Source organism: Hyperolius riggenbachi, unplaced genomic scaffold, assembly GCF_040937935.1.
Source record: "Hyperolius riggenbachi isolate aHypRig1 unplaced genomic scaffold, aHypRig1.pri scaffold_113, whole genome shotgun sequence".
Taxonomy (NCBI): domain Eukaryota; kingdom Metazoa; phylum Chordata; class Amphibia; order Anura; family Hyperoliidae; genus Hyperolius; species Hyperolius riggenbachi.
Genome location: NW_027152339.1, coordinates 81,554 through 100,204, shown reverse-complemented (window position 1 = coordinate 100,204; position 18,651 = coordinate 81,554). Strand labels below are relative to the sequence as shown.

Below are 18,651 nucleotides of genomic sequence, written 5' to 3'. Positions count from 1 at the left end.
GACGTTACAGGCACACGTTAGAGCAGTCTGTAACGCAGCCCAACTCACAGCAAGGATAAATCAATGGGCTGTTCACAGTGCCCACGTTGCGTTACCATTGTAACGCAAGACGTCAAGACAACATACTGCATGCAGTACTTTATACGCAGCTAAGCCGCGTTAGACTGCTTGCACATGCTCAGTAATGTTGGGGAGGAGGGGAGAGCGGCCAGGCACATGGCTAATTAATATTCACTGCACTTTGTGACGTGTGCAGTGTTTACTTCCTGGAGCGGCTGCTCTGTGTGGCGATTGGCTGGCGGGACCACGTGATGCCGCATGCGTCCAAGAGTGCGCATCACGGCATCACGGACGCCAGAGTGAGCTGCACAATGCGGCTCAGTCTGACGTCCACATCCAACACCACCAGGCATTGCGTTAGAAGCACGTTATGCGACCATAACGTCCCCTAAAATGCAACGTCCCGGTGGGAAAGTAGCCTAAGAGAACTCATGGGGAAGCATGTGATCATCCAGACATTTCCCTCTACTGTATCTAACTATGTTTTTTCTCTCATAGGTTTCTTTTAAGGCTGGGACTACATGTAACGCTGACTTGCGTGTTCGTTCTGAACTCTGCAATTTTTCTACCGTGATTTCCACACTACTCCCCTGACACACCACCACCATCACCTCATAAAATCACAAAGCCTTTTAAATAGAAGGAAAGCCCGGCAATACATGTTAATGGAGAAAAGACATTCAGCTGGACCGTGCCGGATGGTGTGAGCACTACAGGAACATACAAAAACACTACAGGGACATACCGATTATACTATTGGATGAAGAGAAAACCGAGGAAATATGCCATCCATAAAAAAGCACCGTTATTCTAAGCTGGGTGCAGACAACAGGGCACAGCAGTGGGGGTGATAAAGCTTGACAGCCCTTTCGTGTTATATTGCTTCTTCAGAGGCCAACTATATACAGCTTTCTCTTAACCCTCCTGGCGGTTAATTTTTTTTTGCCACTTAGGCAAAATCCTTTTTTTTTTTAATTTTTTTTTTTTTGTTTCATGTAAAGCTAACAGAGTGGTAGCTACATGAAACACCACTAGAGGGCGCATGTGTCCCTCTAGTGCGATCGTCGCCGGCATCAATAGCAAACAGGGGAACGCGTATATAACGCGCTCCCCTGTTTGGCTTCTCCTGTCGCCATGGCGACGATCGGAATGACGTCATGGACGTCAGCCGACGTCCTGACGTCAGACACCTCCGATCCAGCCCATAGCGCTGCCCGGAACTCATTGGTCCGGGCAGCGCAGGGCTCTGGCAGGGGGGGGGGCCCTCTTGCGCCGCTGCGTGCGGGCGATCGCCGCAGAGCGGCGGCGATCGAGCTGTACGCGCGGCTAGCAAAGTGCTAGCTGCGCGTACAGCATTTTAAACTGAGCAAATCGCCCCACCAGGGGCTGAGATATCTTCCTGCGCGGCATAGCCCGAGCTCAGCTCGGGCTTACCGCCAGGAAGGTTAATCCAATTTTAAAGTCACAAAGTGCTTGCGATTACCACTGTTGGCAAATGCCGGAGGTCTATGGTGGGTAAAACATGCTTTAAGGTGGTCATACACTGATAGATTTCTGTCAGATGCTTGTCAGGTCGAATCTGACAGGAATCTGTCTGATGTGTGCCACACACTAGGAACAGATTTCAAATAGATTTCAGAATGAAATCTATTGGAAATCTATTGAAAATCAATCTAAAGGAATTACTGCACCATTAGATCCAATGCAGCTCTATGGGCCATGGATCTGCTGCCAGCAGCAGTTCAACCTAGATTTCCCATCCTGTCAGATCAAACCGATCGAAATCGGCCACAAATCAATCGATCGGCCATTTGATCATGCATCAATTTGCAATCGAGTAGTGTATGGGCCCCTTTTACATGCCCAATTTTGCCTGTGGAAAACTGCAGCCATTTTCAATTATGCAAGTGTGGTCTCAGCCACAGAATGATTACTGTTGCTGGTCACAGATTGGTTCAGGGAACACATGTTTGTTTTTCTCTGCCCTGATTGGTTCCCAAGTCATGCATACTTTACTGTCCTAACTGATTCCCAAGCCTCCAACCATTGGCGCAGGTCATTGTGGTCTGAAACATGTCAGTATGAAGGTGTTTTATACCTCATTTAATAAAAAATTTTGTATACCTTTTGACATTGTGCAGAGCCTACCCTTATTTTGTACTGCTTATTACCTGTATTATGTTGTCAGTCACCCCTTTTATCAGTTTCTAACCTTATTTATTGCCCAGCGCTGCATAATAAGTTGTAGCTGTATAAATCCAATTAACTAATAACAGTGCTGACTTGGGAGTCATTGGTACTGTGCACGTATGTGTGTACACATGCAATGAGGACCCATGGGAGCACGAGCATGCATGTGATGGTGCACAGAGGTGGTGAAATTGCTTGCCACACGACTCACATCCTAGTGCAAGTAGAGACAGGAAAAGATGATGTGATTGGGAGCCCACTTGTAATTTGTAAACCTCTTGCTAATGTAATGCTATATGAGTGATTTTTAAATAAATATTTCCCTTAAGTGGGATTACACCCATAGCATTATATTAGCAAGAGTTTTTCAATTACAAGCACTTACGAAGGCACTGCAATTGGGTCTCAGGTCTAAAGAGAGCCATACATTAGCCGAGCAACCAACCAATCGACCATCCAATTCGATTATAATAATATGGCTGCATATTATAATCGAATTGGATGAAAACTGGTCCTGCCAAGTGCATGCCCGACCAACAAAGCGACCAATTTTGGGACAGAAATTGGTCGCACGGTCGGTCGCGCATGTTGGAAGATGTCGGGCCGAAGTTGGTTGGTCGGGTGCGCGGCGGTACGCCGGCCGAACTGCGAACGAGCGCAGGACAACGAAACCCCCGCCGCTGCTGCCGCAATGTATGAATGTATGTTGTGTAGTGCATTTATATATAACCTGTCCGGTGTCAGTGCCACGAGGTTTCCAACCATCTCAACAGGTTCCGCATACACGCCGGCGGCACATAGCGCCTGACGTCACAGCGGCGCATAGCGTCTGAAGTCAGACGCAATGCGCCGCTAGCGTGTATGCGGCTTACCCGGCGAGATGGACGGACACCATTCGGAAGCTGCTACAGGACAGGTAATGGATAAATTCCCTGATGATTTCATGCTGAAATCGGATGGGAATCGACCTGTAGTGTATGGGCAGATTCAACTAGAGACAAATTTATCTCTAATCAGATTCAGTTAGAGATAAATTTGTCTCTTGGTCGAATCTGCCCATAATCGTTCTAATGTATGGCCACCTTTACAGTGATCATTCACAAGAAACAGGCACAGATTGGCTCAGGGAACACATGTCCCCTTGCACCTATCAGTGCTACCTTTGGAGTCACCAGGAGCACATGCACAAGCAGGGACCTATGGGAGTGATTGCACGATCATGCATGGAGATGGGATAACTTCTAGAATGTGAGACTTGTGACCTTGTTGGGTAAAGATGGAAAAACAGGATGCAAGTCTCACATCCTAAATCAGAGACCAAAATTTTGGGATGTGGGAAAGTCTAGATTTTGCAATTTCAAAATACAGAATTCTCTCTTTTGAAATTTCAAGGGTTGATATCTAAGGTGGGGTCAGTATTGATATTATGGGTATTTGAACTTCTTTATTGTAGTATTTACAGGATCTTCTCAAAAAATTAGCATATTGTGATAAAGTTCATTATTTTCTGTACTGTACTGATAAACATTAGACTTTCATATATTTTAGATTCATTACACACAACTGAAGTAGTTCAAGCCTTTTATTGTTTTAATATTGATGATTTTGGCATACAGCTCATGAAAACCCAAAATTCCTATCTCAAAAAATTAGCATATTTCATCCGACCAATAAAAGGAAAGTGTTTTTAAAACAAAAAAAGTCAACCTTCAAATAATTATGTTCAGTTATGCACTCAATACTTGGTCGGGCATCCTTTTGCAGAAATGACTGCTTCAATGCAGCGTGGCATGGAGGCAATCAGCCTGTGGCACTGCTCAGGTGTTATGGAGGCCCAGGATGCTTCGATAGCGGCCTTAAAGAGGAACTCCAGCCTAAACAAACATACTGTCATTAAGTTAGATTAGTTATGTTAATTAAAATAGATAGGTAATATAATCTCTTACCCACACTGTTTTAAAAGAACAGGCAAATGTTTGATTTCATGATGGCAGCCATCTTTTTGGTTGAAAGGAGGTGACAGGGAGCATGAGACACAGTTCCAACTGTCCTGTCTCCCAGTTGCTAGGCAACGTGAATAACAACATAGGAAATCCCATCATGCACTGCACAGCATCAGGGGAAAAAAGCCCTTGCTTTTTTTCTTTGATGGGTGGAGCTTAGCTAAAAATGCAGCTAAAAATTATGCTTTGGTAAGAAAAACAAAGTTCTGATGCTGTGAAACTGTTAAAGAAACACCAAGCCTTTTCAGTTCTGCTGAGTAGATTTTTAGTCCGGAGGTTCACGTTAAGCTCATCCAGAGTGTTGGGTCTTGCGTCTCTCAACTTCCTCTTCACAATATCCCACAGATTCTCTATGGGGTTCAGGTTAGGAGAGTTGGCAGGCCAATTGAGCACAGTAATACCATGGTCAGTAAACCATTTACCAGTGGTTTTGGCACTGTGGGGCAGGTGCCAGGTTGTGCTGAAAAATGAAATCTTCATCTCCATAAAGCTTTTCAGCAGATGGAAGCATGAAGTGCTCCAAAATCTCCTGATAGCTAGCTGCATTGACCCTGCCATTGATAAAACACAGTGGACCAACACCAGCAGCTGACATGGCACCCCAGACCATCACTGACTGTGGGTACTTGACACTGGACTTCAGGCATTTTGGCATTTCCCTCTCCCCAGTCTTCCTCCAGACTCCTTGATTTCCGAATGACGTGTAAAAGTTGCTTTCATCCGAAAAAAAGTACTTTGGACCACTGAGCAACAGTCCAGTGCTGCTTCTCTGTAGCCCAGGTCAGGCGCTTCTGCCGCTGTTTCTGGTTCAAAAGTGGGTTCATGCTTCCATCTGCTGAAAAGCTTTATGGAGATGAAGATTTCATTTTTCAGCACGACCTGGCACCTGCTCACAGTGCCAAAACCACTGGTAAATGGTTTACTGACCATGGTATTACTGTGCTCAATTGGCCTGCCAACTCTCCTGACCTGAACACCATAGAGAATCCGTGGGATATTGTGAAGAGAAAGTTGAGAGACGCAAGACCCAACACTCTGGATGAGCTTAAGGCCGCTATTGAAGCATCCTGGGCCTCCATAACACCTGAGCAGTGCCACGGGCTGATTGCCTCCATGCCACGCCGCATTGAAGCAGTCATTTCTGCAAAAGGATTCCCGACCAAGTATTGAGTGCATCATTATTTGAAGGTTGACTTTTTTGTTTTAAAAACACTTTTCTTTTATTGGTCGGATGAAATATGCTATTTTTTTTAGATAGGAAATGTGGGTTTTCATGAGCTGTATGCCAAAATCATCAATCAACAATATTAAAACAATAAAAGGCTTGAACTACTTCAGTTGTGTGTATTTGAATCTAAAATATATGAAAGTCTAATGTTTATCAGTACATTACAGAAAATAATGAACTTTATCACAATATGCTATTTTTTTTTAGAAGATCCTGTATATAATGCCAACCTACTGTATTACGCAGCGCTGTACAGAGTATATTGTCTTGTCACTTAACTGTCCCTCTGAGGAGCTCACAATGTAGTCCCTACCATAGTCATTTGTCTATGCACAGCGCTGCCCATAATTATTCATACCCCTGGCAAATTTTGACTTAGTTACTTTTATTCAACCAGCAAGTAATTTTTTTTTTTTGACGGGAAATGGCATAGGTGTCTCCCAAAAGATAAGACGATGTACAAGAGGCATTATTGTGCTCCTTTTGTGTCCTACCTGATCTGGCACCTCCATTACTGTGAACCCATGCTATGCATCTGAGTGAACCTAACTTGCCTAATCTCCATGCTCCATCCAGTGACTGACTAAGCATTACCTTGTACTCATACTGTGCTGTGTGATCTGGTTTTCTTGTATTCCTGTATTGTCATATTGCTGTATGTCACCCCTAAATATTGTCTGTAACCTAAATTAATGTTCAGCGCTGCGTAATATGTTGGCGCTTTATAAATACAATAAATAATAATAATAATAATTATTGTGGAAAAAAAAAACATTTCTCAGCTATTATTTACATTTGAGCAAAAAAAATGTGCAGTCCAAAATTATTCATACCCTTCACAAACTTTCACTGTCTGTGGGAAAGTCCAAAGTTCTATACCATTCCAAATAGTCCAAGTTGTTCTAAAGCATCCCAATTACCTTGATTAATTGGGAAAAGCTGTTTTTATCAACTTGACAGGTGAAAAACAGCAGCTCTCTGCAGTTGGTTTGTGGAAAGTCATGGCTAAGACAAAGGAGCTCAGTGAGGACCTTCGGCTGCACATTGTGGCTGCTCATAAGTTGGGATAGAGCTACAAGTCCACTTCTAAATGTTTTAAAGTTACAGTGACAGCAGTGCAAAGTATTAATAAAAATTGTTCCGCACTGTGCAAAATCTCAGAGGACGTGGTCTGAAGCCAAAAGTGACACCTGTGCTGGCCAAGAGGATAGAGAGAGAGAGATAAAAGAGAATCCAAGGATCACCACCAAGGCCATCCTGGTGAATGTGGGCTCTGCTGGTGGCAATGTCTCAAGGCAGACAATTCGACGTACACAGCACACTGCTAGGTTCCGCAGGTGCAGACAAAGGAGAATGCCACTTCTCCAGATAAGGCACACATAAGCCTACTTGCAAATGCTCATCTGGACAAAGAAGACTTCTCGTCTTCTGTGTTATGGTCAGAGGAAACAAAAATTGAATTGTTTGGTCACACTGATGTTCCCTTTATTTGGAGTAAAAAAAAAGAAGCCTTCAACCCAAAGAACACCATCCCCACTGTCAAACATGGTGGTGGGAACCTAATGCTTTAGGAGTGTTTTTTAGCCAATGGACCAGGGCAGGGAACCTAATCACAGTAAACGGCACTATAAAAATAGAGCAATACATGAGGATTCTCAACGACAGACTCTCTGGCAGTCTGCAGAGAAACTTGCCTTGGGCACCAGTGGACATTTCAGCATGACCATGACCCAAAACAAACAGCAAATGTGGTAAAGAAATGGCTAGCAGACAACAACATTGAGTGTCCCAGCCATAGTCCTGACTTGAATCCAATTGAGAATCTGTGGAGGAAGCTAAAGGTCAGGGTGATGGCAAGAAGACCCTCCAACCTGAAAGACTTGGAGCTCATTGCTAAAAATGAATAGGCAAAAATATATGTGTGGAGACATGCAAAAAGCTGGTCTACAATTAAAGGAAGCGTTTGATTGCTATAATAGCCAATAAAGGCTTTTCTATTGATTATTGTGAAGGGTATGAATAATTTTGGACTGGACACTTTTTGCTCAAATGTAAATAAAAGCTGAGAAATGTTTTTCTCACAATAGTGCCTCTTGTACATCATCTTATTATCTTTTGGGAGACACCTATATCATTTCCCGTCAAAACATTGAATAAAAGTAACTTGAAGTCAACATTTGCTAGGGGTTTGAATACTTATGGGCAGCACTGTATGTATCATGTAGTCTAGTGAATATATCCTAGTCCAGGGCCAATTTAGGGGGAAGCCAATTAACCTATATGTATGTTTTTGGGATGTGGGAGGAAACCGGAGTGCCTGGAGAAAGCCCACACAGACACAGGGAGAAAATACAAACTCCTTGCAGATAGTGACCTTTTGAACCACCGTAGTTTCTTCCCGATTGAGTCCACTTTTATCACTAATTTCTTATTTCCTGTCCTGACCTTGTCCTACAAGTTGTGTCATTTTACAGCTTATGAGTAACATACAATGCACAAAGGTGAAATGATATTGATTAATAATCTACTCTGCATAGATATTTCCCTGCTTCCTATATTTTACTCTAGAGAAGCATGTTGTTTCACTTTTTATATTTGAACAAATTAAATATTTAAAGGGACTCCGAGCTCACCCTGAAAAGGAAAATAGTACTCACCAGGGGCTTTCTCCAGCCCAGCGCTGGTCGGGAGGTCCCACGACGGCGTCCTGGCTCCTCTCCTATGCCCCGCTCCGAAATGGCAGACCGGCGGGAGCCCGGCGACACTCGGCCGAGTGTCGGGCTCCCTCTTCCTGGTATGACGCGGCTGACGTCACGGCGCGGCCGCCCCGCGTCATCACTCCGAAATGGCAGACCGGCGGGAGCCCGGCGACACTCGGCCGAGTGTCGGGCTCCCTCTTCCTGGTATGACGCGGCTGACGTCACGGCGCGGCCGCCCCGCGTCATCACGGCGGCCGGCGTGAAAGTACTGCGCATGCGCGGTACTGCCACGCCGGCCGCCGTGATGACGCGGGCGGCCGGCGCCGTGACGTCAGCCGCGTCATACCAGGAAGAGGGAGCCCGACACTCGGCCGAGTGTCGCCGGGCTCCCGCCGGTCAGCCATTTCGGAGCAGGGCATAGGAGAGGAGCCAGGACGCCGTCGTGGGACCTCCCGTCCAGCGCTGGGCTGGAGAAAGCCCCTGGTGAGTACTATTTTCCTTTTCAGGGTGAGCTCGGAGTCCCTTTAATGTGCAACTAATAATACACATTGTATAAACACATTTGTGCAGGTGTTGGTGTGTGAGACAGCCAAAAGCCCCCCCCCCCCCCCCCACCGTGGCCGCACAACGGTGGAGAGGGGGGATGGCACCCCTCCTCACCTCAAGCTCTCCTCTCTGTGCTCCCCTCCTGCAATTATTAGTGGCAGTTGGTGGGCGGCGTCAGGCTGAACACATACCTCCATTGCGCCGGAGGTCTCAGATCTCTAAGAGCTTCAGTAACATGAAGCACTTACAGAGCGTAACCTCCAACGCTCTCCCCTCATGTTGCGAACCCTCCTGCCCCCCCCCCAAAAAAAGGGCCCGCTGGGGCAGGGGTTGCATCCCTGATGGTGCTGCATATTTTGGCCCACAATGCGTGGCCATAGGCCGTAATGTGAATTACAGCTATGACAGTGCTCAGACAGTAATTTGGGGGCCGTCAAAAGACCGAGACCAAATGACTATTATCCCTAATTCCATGGTGGTCTGGAGGGGAAATAGCATTTAACACAGCCAGGACTTTTGCAGGCGCAGGGTGAGCTGTTTTTCAGCTTTGCCCTACGCCCAAATTTCCTGGTGCCTTAATCACATGTATGTGTTGGTGTATGTGGGATGGGGAATCATACTGCAATTGTGCTACACAGCACAGACCGGGGACATGGAGAACCTGTTTGCATAATAAGTAGTAGTAGATTTGCTTATGATTTGCATCTGAATTGAATGCAAAGTGTGCAGAAAATCTATTTAGGTGCTTCACACTGAGCTGGTGGTCATTTCAGATGCAGCCTTAGTGGTATGCGCTGGCGCTCTCCTCGCTGTTCAACAAAATGGAAGTTACACATTTTTTTTGCTTAGCTGCTCCCAAGGTTTTAAATTTAGGTTAGGTCACTTGCCCGGAGGTTTGCCTCACCGTGGCGCAAGTGTCTAGTATAATATACTTTGCATGCAAACCATATTGGAAGCTAAAGTTGCTCCTAGTTTAATAAATGTTAGCACTTGTCTAGGATGCAGGGCATGCATTTTTCAGTCTGACAGAAGCGGTGTATGCCTGTGCGATTACCAATCAATTGCAACATGTGTTTAGGGACGTGCAGCCTTCCCCCCCACCTTTTTTTAACTTTGTAACTATGTAACTGTCAGGTTAGCTGCTCCCAGCCCCTCCTCCTGAGTTTCCTGTTTGCATAATAAGTAGTAGCAGCTTTGCATATGATTTGCATCTGAATTGAATGCAAAGAGTGCAGAAAATCTATTTAGGTGCTTCACACTGAGCTGGTGGTCTTTTCAGATGCAGCCTTAGTGGTATGCGCTGGCGTTCTCCTCACATGGAGAACCTTAGCCTGCAGGATTTCTGTGAAGGCCAAAGGAAGCCAAAAGCCTTATACTGAGAAAACTTTGCTAAGTAATGTCATGCTTTCTCAACACAAAAGGTATTTTAAAATATTCCATTTCACATGGGCAGTAATTGCAAATACCTTTGAAGAACACAAAAGCAGAGCAATGCTTCCTCAAACCGGTAACATAGGGAGATAAGTTAAGGGGACACAATATATGCAGACAGTTACCTAAGATCACCATTCATGTAGTATCCTTGAGCATCCAGGATATCATCAGCTTGCTCCTCAGTAGGCTGGTTGAGGGGCTGTGGATTGGTGGTAGAGTTGGGCCGAACGGTTCGCCGGCGAACGTGGTTCGCGCGAACTTAGGTGGTTCGCGTGCGGGTACCGCACGCGAACGTTTTGCGGAAGAAGTTCGGTTCGCCCCATAATGCACCTGAGGGTCAACTTTGACCCTCTACATCACAGTCAGAAGGCCCAGTGTAGCCAATTAGGCTACACTAGCCCCTGGAGCCCCACCCCCCTTATATAAGGCAGGCAGCGGCGGCCATTACGGCCACTCGTGTGCCTGCATTAGTGAGAGTAGGGCGAGCTGCTGCAGTCTCTCATATAGGGAAAGATTAGTTAGGCTTAACTTCTTCCTGGTTGCATACCTGTTCTGTTCAGTGAGCCCTCAGCCCACTGCATACCTGTACTGTGATCCTGCCACTGCATACCTGTTCAGTGATCCTGCCACTGCATACCTGTTCTGTGAACCCACCCACCACTGCATACCTGTTCAGTGATCCTGCCACTGCATACCTGTTCTGTGAACCCACCACTGCATACCTGTTCTGTGAACCCACCCACCACTGCATACCTGTTCAGTGATCCTGCTGCCACTGCATACCTGTTCTGTGAACCCGCCACTGCATACCTGTTCTGTTCAGTGGACCCGCCACTGTATACCTGTTTAGTGAACCCGCCACTGCATACCTGTTCTGTTCAGTGGAGTTTGGTGTGTCAGTGTGAAGCAGTACCTTAATTACACTACCTGATTGATGTATACACATGCAAGATGTTTTAAAGCACTTTAGGCCTGTCATTTAGCATTCAATGTGATTTCTGCCCTTAAAACGCTGCTTTTCGTCAAATCCAGATTTTTCCCGGGGACTTTTGGCGTGTATCCCACTCCGCCATGCCCCCCTCCAGGTGTTAGACCCCTTGAAACATCTTTTCCATCACTTTTGTGGCCAGCATAATTATTTTTTTTTTTCAAAGTTCGCATCCCCATTGAAGTCTATTGCGGTTCGCGAACTTTAACGCGAACCGAACCTTCCGCGGAAGTTCGCGAACCTAAAATCGGAGGTTCGGCCCAACTCTAATTGGTGGTGACAAACTGAGGTTTTCCCCTAACGTATTTAAATGTTTGTTGGCAAATTAACAAAATTACAAAAATGCCTGTTGATTTTCCAGTACTCGAAAGCTGTTGACTGGAGTATGCAAATGGTTGTGTCATGCCTGTTTTCTGAGGACAGTAGCATCCATAATGCATGCATAATGGCTTCATGAAGGTAGAGTACACCATTGAGAGATCATCTGGAGTGTAAAGGGACCAGGGACCTCTGGTACACTATTGTTTGCTACAGCATAATTCTTTAAAAGGACTCCTAACTGAAAAAAAAGTGCCCAGTTACTTACCATGGGAGTTGTCCAGCGCCCTGAAGCCTTCTGCTCCCTTGCAGTGATTCTGTACCACTGTTTCTCCATAAGCCAGGCAAATCACGAGTTGCCCAGCTACTGCTCATGTGTGGAGCTGGCCGTGCACCTCCTCTATCATGCTCCCACGGCCAGGACCAGGAAGACCTCAGGGGGCTAGAAGAAGCCCAAGGTAACAAACTGGGCAATTTATTTTTCAGTTAAAGTTTGCTTTAAAGGGGAACTGTAATGACTTATAGTAGAATGCTCTAAATTATTCAGGGTACCCACTTTTACGTTAAATATTCTGGTTTCCTCATCAGAAACACTTCCTATAACTACTGTATATATTGTTGTATATTGGTATGTAGCCTTGCACGACTTCTGAGGCTAGTCCTAGGCTGTTTATTATGTGGGGATATTCCCTCCTCCCCACAACCAGAAAATTCTGGAAGACCAGAATGTTCATGGAAGATCAGGAACATTTTGTAAGCAAAGTTAAGGCGCTTGAAAATGGCGCAATGGAATCCCACCAAGGTGGAACTAGATTGGTCCATTTTCAACCATATATATTTTCATGCAAAATGTTCATAATCTTTCCTCAATGCAGAATTATTTGAACCTTATTGACCATCCGTTGTGACCTCTAATAAGCAAAATGATCACTGCTATCAACAGATCTTCTAGAAAATAACCAGGGAATACATAATATTTTGTGTATGTCAGAAAACTAGGTTCACCTGCTTGGTGGTTGCAAAATGTTATTCAACACTTTTCTTGTTCTCACGTTGGAAGATTCCAGATGCTGTCTCTAGCCAGTTCTTTTACCTTTTATTAACTAACTAGCAGACCCAAGCCCATTTAAAAACGGGCTCTCGGTCCAGTGGCGTAGCTAGGGTATTTAACACCCGGTGCTGATAATTTACCAACACCCCCCCCCCAAAAAAAAAACACCTAGGTAGGTAGGTAGGTGCCCCCAATACAGGTTAGATAAGTAGGTGACCCCAGTATAGGTTAGATAAGTAGCTGCCCCCCAGTATAAGTTAGATTAAGTAGGTGCCCCCCAGTATAGGTTAGATTAGGTAGGTGCCCCCAGTATAGGTTAAATAAGTAGCTGTCCCCCAGTATAGGTTAGATTAGGTAGGTGCCCCCCAGTATAGGATAGATAGGTAGCTGCCCCCCCCCCATTATAGGTTAGATTAGGTAGGTGCCCCCCTGTATAGGTTAGATAGGTAGCTGCCCCCCAGTATAGGTTAGATAGGTAGCTGCCCCCCAGTATTAGATAGGTAGGTTTGTGCCCCCCCATAATGGAGGGGGGAGCCACAGCCGCGGTGAGGGCAGCCCGACCCCTCCCTCCCTTCCTCTCCCCAGGCCGCCCTCCATGCTCCAGACTGCAGAGTAATGCGCAGGGAAGCGCTATACACATCTACTCACCTCCCTGGTTCCAATCGCTGCTGGTCTCATCTCTGCATATGCAAATATAGAACACTAGCCGACCCGCGGCGTAAGCATACGCCGCATAAGAGGGTAGAGGGCAGGAAGGGGGTATTGGGCACAGCGGCGGGGAGGGGGGTTGGACCCCCGCCTCAACTGGGTCCCCCATGTGTGCTCTACCTCCAGCTTAAGCTCAGCAGGAACACCCCCCCCCCTCACCTGGGTCCCCCCTCACCTGGGTCCCCCATGTGCACTCCCCCTCCAGATTAAGCTCAGCAGAAACTCCCCCCCCCTCACCTGGGTCCCCATGTGCGCTCCGCCTCCTGATAAAGCACAGTAGCAGCCGCCACTATTAGTAAGAGGCAGCGTGCCGGGATGACTCACCTCTTCCGTGTTCCATTGTGCGTTCCACTGTCGTCACTTCCTACAATGCCGCACACTGTATTGGTGTAATTGGCCTTTTTAAAACAGAAGGAAATCTGCAATAATTCAGCTATAAGTGAAGATTTGTGGTTACCCACAATGCGCTGCTACTAAATATGCAAATTTTCCCTTTTCCCCATTGGTAAGCTAAGTAAGCATCCTGGTGTATAGCAAGCATATAGCTTTAAATTTTACACAGTCATATCAAACCCACATGTAGACAGCCTGTTTCAGACTTTTGGTCCTCATCAGTACATGGCAGGGAATTGATATGGCTGTATGAGATAGGGGTTGGCCCAGTACAACAGAGTAACCAAGCAGCTCAGGGTGACCCAAACCACTCGGAATGTATAGGGGGATCAAAGGGATCAAAAAGACCTTCTACTAAATAAAGCAAAGCTTGATGTAATTTGTCTTTCTGAAACAGAAGGAAATAGGCAATATTTCAGCTATAAGTGAACATTTGTGGTTACTCACAATGCACTGCTACTAAATATGCAAATAATTCCTTTTCACCCTTAGTAAGCCAAGCAAGCATCCAGAGCCGCTGGTGTATAGCAAGCCTATAGCTTTAAATTTTACACAGCTATATCAAACCCACATGTGATAGCCTGTTTCAGACTTTTGGTCCTCATCAGTACATAGCAAGGATTGATATGGCTGTATGAGATAGAGCTTGGACCAGTACAACAGAGTAACCAAGCAGCTCAGGGTGACCCAAACCACTCGGAATGTATATAGGAGGATAAAAGGGACCAAAAAGACCTCCTACTAAAAAAAGCAAAGCTTGGTGTAATTTGCCTTCTTAAACAGAAGGAAATCTGCAATAATTCAGCTATAAGTGAACATTTGTGTTTACCCACACTGCACTGCTACTAAATAATCAAATAATTCCTTTTCACCCTTGTTAAGTCAAGGAAGCCTATAGCTTTTAAGTTTTTCACAGTCATATCAAACCCACATGTACCAGCCTATTTCAGACTTTCAGTCCTCATCTGTACATAGCAGGGATTGATATGGCTGTATGAGATAGGGCTTGGACCAGTACAACAGAGTAACCAAGCAGCTCAGGGTGACCCAAACTACTAAGAATGTATATAGGAGGATAAAAGAGACCAAAAAGCCCTCCTACTAAAAAAAAAGCAAAGCTTGGTGTAATTTTCCTTCTTTAAACAGAAGCAAATCTGCAACAATTCAGCTATAAGTGAACATTTGTGGTTACCCACAATGCACTGCTACTGAATATGCAAATTATCCCTCTTTGCCCTTGGTTTGATATGACACTACTTCTTCTTCTTGCTTGGACCAGCCTCTTTTTCTTGCTTGGACCAGCCCTGGGGGCAGGGCACTACTTCTTCTTCTTGCTTGAAGGTTGAGGCACTTACTCTATTATATATATAGATTCATAATGCTCTACCCCCAAACATCATACCAGTCGGTGCAGGATCAGGCAAGCCAGGCCATGACAAGATGAGTAGACAAAAAGAGGGATCCGCAGACCAGACCAGGTTGAAGTAAAAAGGCTGATAAGTTTATTCGAAAAAATCCACAGAAAGTGCAATAAAATCACAGGATCAACTCATGCGTATCGGGCCTAACATCTGCCCTTAATGGTAGTTAAAAGTGAACCTGTCTAAGAAGGAATTTATATGGGACCAGGGGAGAGAAAACTCCACCCCCGGAGACACACAAACTACCTCTTAAAGGGACATACATCCTCACAAGATACAATACAAAAATAGAATAATAACATTGGAAATATCATATAAAAGATGTAAAAATGTTACCACTGAAAAAGCTTTAAAGTTGAAAATACACGAAAGAAGGAGAATCAGCAATAACAGATCACATAGATTAGTCACTGACCCCAGCACATATAGTAAAAGGGAGAGAAAAGTTTTCAGTATGTGTAAACCAAACTCAAATCCCACCTCTTATTTAATCCCTGTGGTGTACGGGTGCCCAATCTATGGATCCAAAAGGCTTCACGTTTTAACAATAATCGTTGTATATCACAACCCCTAGCTGGACAAACCACCCGCTCCACCCCCTGAAAACTGAAGGAAGACAAATCCCCCCCCCTCCCCCCCCCCCCCATGCACAGTTTCAAAGTGCTTTGAGACAGCAGATTTACGAAACGTATTCCAATTGGTGCCACAATAGTGTTCCGCTATGCGGGCTCTAAGGTGGCGAGTGGTACACCCCACATACTGTACACAACATGTCATACAAGAAATGACATAAATAGTACATTTAGTATTACAGTTCACATATTGCTTGATGGGAAAACTTTTATTTTGTGCAAAAGAAAATATCAAATTGCTTTTTTTGTGAGGGAGGGAGAAGGAGACCGAAAAAGGCTGGGTGAAAGAATGGACCCCAAAGTACGGGCCCTTCTAGCAGAAAAACGACACCCTCTGTCCAAAATAGTTTTAAGTTTTGTATCAGGGTACAGCAAAGGAATATATTTTTTAACAATGTTTATAATCTTTTTAAACTCAAGGCTGTAACCGGTGACAAAAGTAACCCGCTCTTCTTTGGCCTCACTCCACACCCTACCTCTCAGTAAGTCTGAGCGTGGTTTCCTGGTACCCTTCTGGCGTCCTACAGACAACTGTTTCTTAGTGTAAACTCTTTCTCTGAGTCTAGTCTCCACTAAATCGCACTCCTGTTCAAGATCAGCTTGATCCGAACAGTTACGTGCGGCCCTAGTGAATTCCCCTGTAGGGATAGCATTTATGGTGTGTCTAGGATGGCACGAGTTAGCGAGTAGAATCGAGTTACCCGCCAGGGGAGGACTGGGACCTTTTGGCCTGGAGGGAAAACACAAACTAGAGGCCCGGTTTCACAGCAAACCCAGCCCAATTGACGTCACACGCGCCTCAAGTGCTATATACCGGTAGTCATGTGGGTCGCCAATGCAGCAAGGATACTCAAGGGACAGCATGACAGGTAAAGTTTCAATGCTCAGGCACCGTGGGGCACATAATACACTTTGAGGGACAACGGCTGGGGTTTCCATCGCATTCATAGTTTGTTATTATCACACTTCATGACCACATCGGCACATCGATACATTCAACTACTTTCCACCCAAAATAAGTCAAATTGTTATATGGGCATGCTTGTGGAGGCACAGATTTTCATCCGATTTGATAATAATTATGAAGCGGTTGGTGGATCAGCCAGCCCTAAATCATTAAATGAGAGGCAGCCTGGGGGGAAATCTCCCCCCTTCCCCCCTGGCCAGTCCTCCCCTGTTACCCGCTGTAGGTTTCCGATAGGTACGTGTGGAAACTGAGCGTGATGAAGAATCCCCTGTAAAGGTAAGATCTAGATAATCAATTTTAAACGGGTCTGAGCTCATAGTAAATTTTAAATTTAAATCATTATTATTAACATTATTCTCATCTCTGCATACCTGCTGATACACACACTGCTTCCTGCCGCCCGCTCGGCTCCCTGGTTCCATCCTGTCCCTGTGTAGCGTTGTCCGTGCTGCGCACAGCAGTTCAGCACGGACAGCGCTACACAGGGACAGCATGACGGACACAGGAAGATTATCATAGAGGATATTACATTTGTGAAGTGTTTTGGTTATTCATCTGTACTGCTCCTCCACCCTGTTAGTAAGGGACGGTTGCCCATGTTCAGTGCCCATGGACACCTGGGGACTGGCGATACTAGTTGGGGAAGAAATTCACAAAATTATTTCTGTTTGAAAACTAAAAAACATATACACATGTTGAATGATAACCAACCCATGGACAGTGGACGGCTGCCTGCCCTTGTCCATGGGTTGATTTGAAAAATTATGCATTGAAATTAAATAAAAATCACATTACACACCTCAAGTGACCAGAAGCTATTCATTGGGGGTTACGGCCTTTCTGAAATTGGTGTCTTACCTCTAGGGATGCTCATTTGGATTCCGCGAAATTGAAATGTCCACATTTTCAATTGGAAATCGTCATTTCTGATCAGAATTTTTAAAACGTGAATTATAAATCCGCAGAAATCCGATTTACCGCAACTCTGTAATTTTAGCCCGATCACAGAACTCAGAAGCATTGGCTCAATCAGAGAATGCAGATTTTTTTCTTGCTGCAAAAATCAGATCACTGCCGAAATGTTAGACCAATCTCTGAGACAAGAAAAAATAAATAAATTATTCCTCGGTAATTGTAAAAATGAAAATCGGAAAAATGGAAATTTGGAAATCGGAAAATTGGAAATTGGCATCGGCGGAAATTGGAATTTCCACGGAATCAGAAATGGGTATTTCGAACCATCCCTACTTTCCTCTTGAGGTCGTCCATCATGACAAGAAGAAGCCTACACAACAGATGGTACAAAGGGGATAGTAGAAGGTGAGTAGAAGGATAAAGGTTGCAGTGGTGAGGAGAGTAGACTGGAAAGAGAGGGAGGGTATTTCAAAAGTAAACAATCTAAATGTGGTCCATTGGTGTGGAAAATTAAGGAAAAATCCAAGCAAAGTTAAGCTGCTACAACAGTCCATGACTGCTCTACTGCACAGAGCGTACAGAACAATAAAAAAACGAAAACCCTCTGCAAGAAAGTTGTCACCATTCTGTGCATTTAGTGCATGTTAGGGAAAAAAAAAACGGGACACAAAACAGATTTTAGAGGATGCAATGGATCCAAGCAGGGGCGTAACTAGAAATCACTGGGCCCCCCTATGAAACTTTGGATAGGGCCCCTCCCCCCTCACTTTCTGCACAGGTAAACTGAGAACCAATGTTATTCAATTGGCTCGTGCACACTTGAATGTGTTTTCCCCATGCAGATAAAAACAGTCAGCAGTGAACGACTGAATGCATTTTCTCTATCGATTATATTAGCTTCTGTGATAAAACGTGCATGTTTCACACATACAGATACACGTGGGGTTGATTCACTAAACCGTGCTATGACAAATATCACACCTTATCAAAGTTAACATGCCTTATCAGAGTAGTACATAAAGCGCTACAAACTTATGCCTACTAATTGGCAATGGCATTTGTCCTGCCCTGAGCCCCCACGGGTTTGTAGCGCTCGCT

The 18,651-nt window shown here is 45.1% G+C and overlaps 1 protein-coding gene across 3 annotated transcripts in view; it reads left to right on the top strand.

Moving 5' to 3' along the window:
• Window positions 1–2,191, top strand: part of LOC137543600 (class I histocompatibility antigen, F10 alpha chain-like) — a 281,306-nt gene extending 279,115 nt beyond the window's left edge. For all 3 annotated transcript variants that reach the window (XR_011025548.1, XR_011025547.1, XM_068264701.1), the window contains one exon: window positions 559–2,191. Coding sequence is in view for 1 of the 3 variants with exons in the window: in XM_068264701.1 (XP_068120802.1) it covers window positions 559–569 (11 nt within the window). In the remaining 2 variants the exon portion in view is untranslated. The remainder of the gene's footprint in view (window positions 1–558) is intronic.
• The last annotated feature ends 16,460 nt before the right edge of the window (window positions 2,192–18,651 follow it).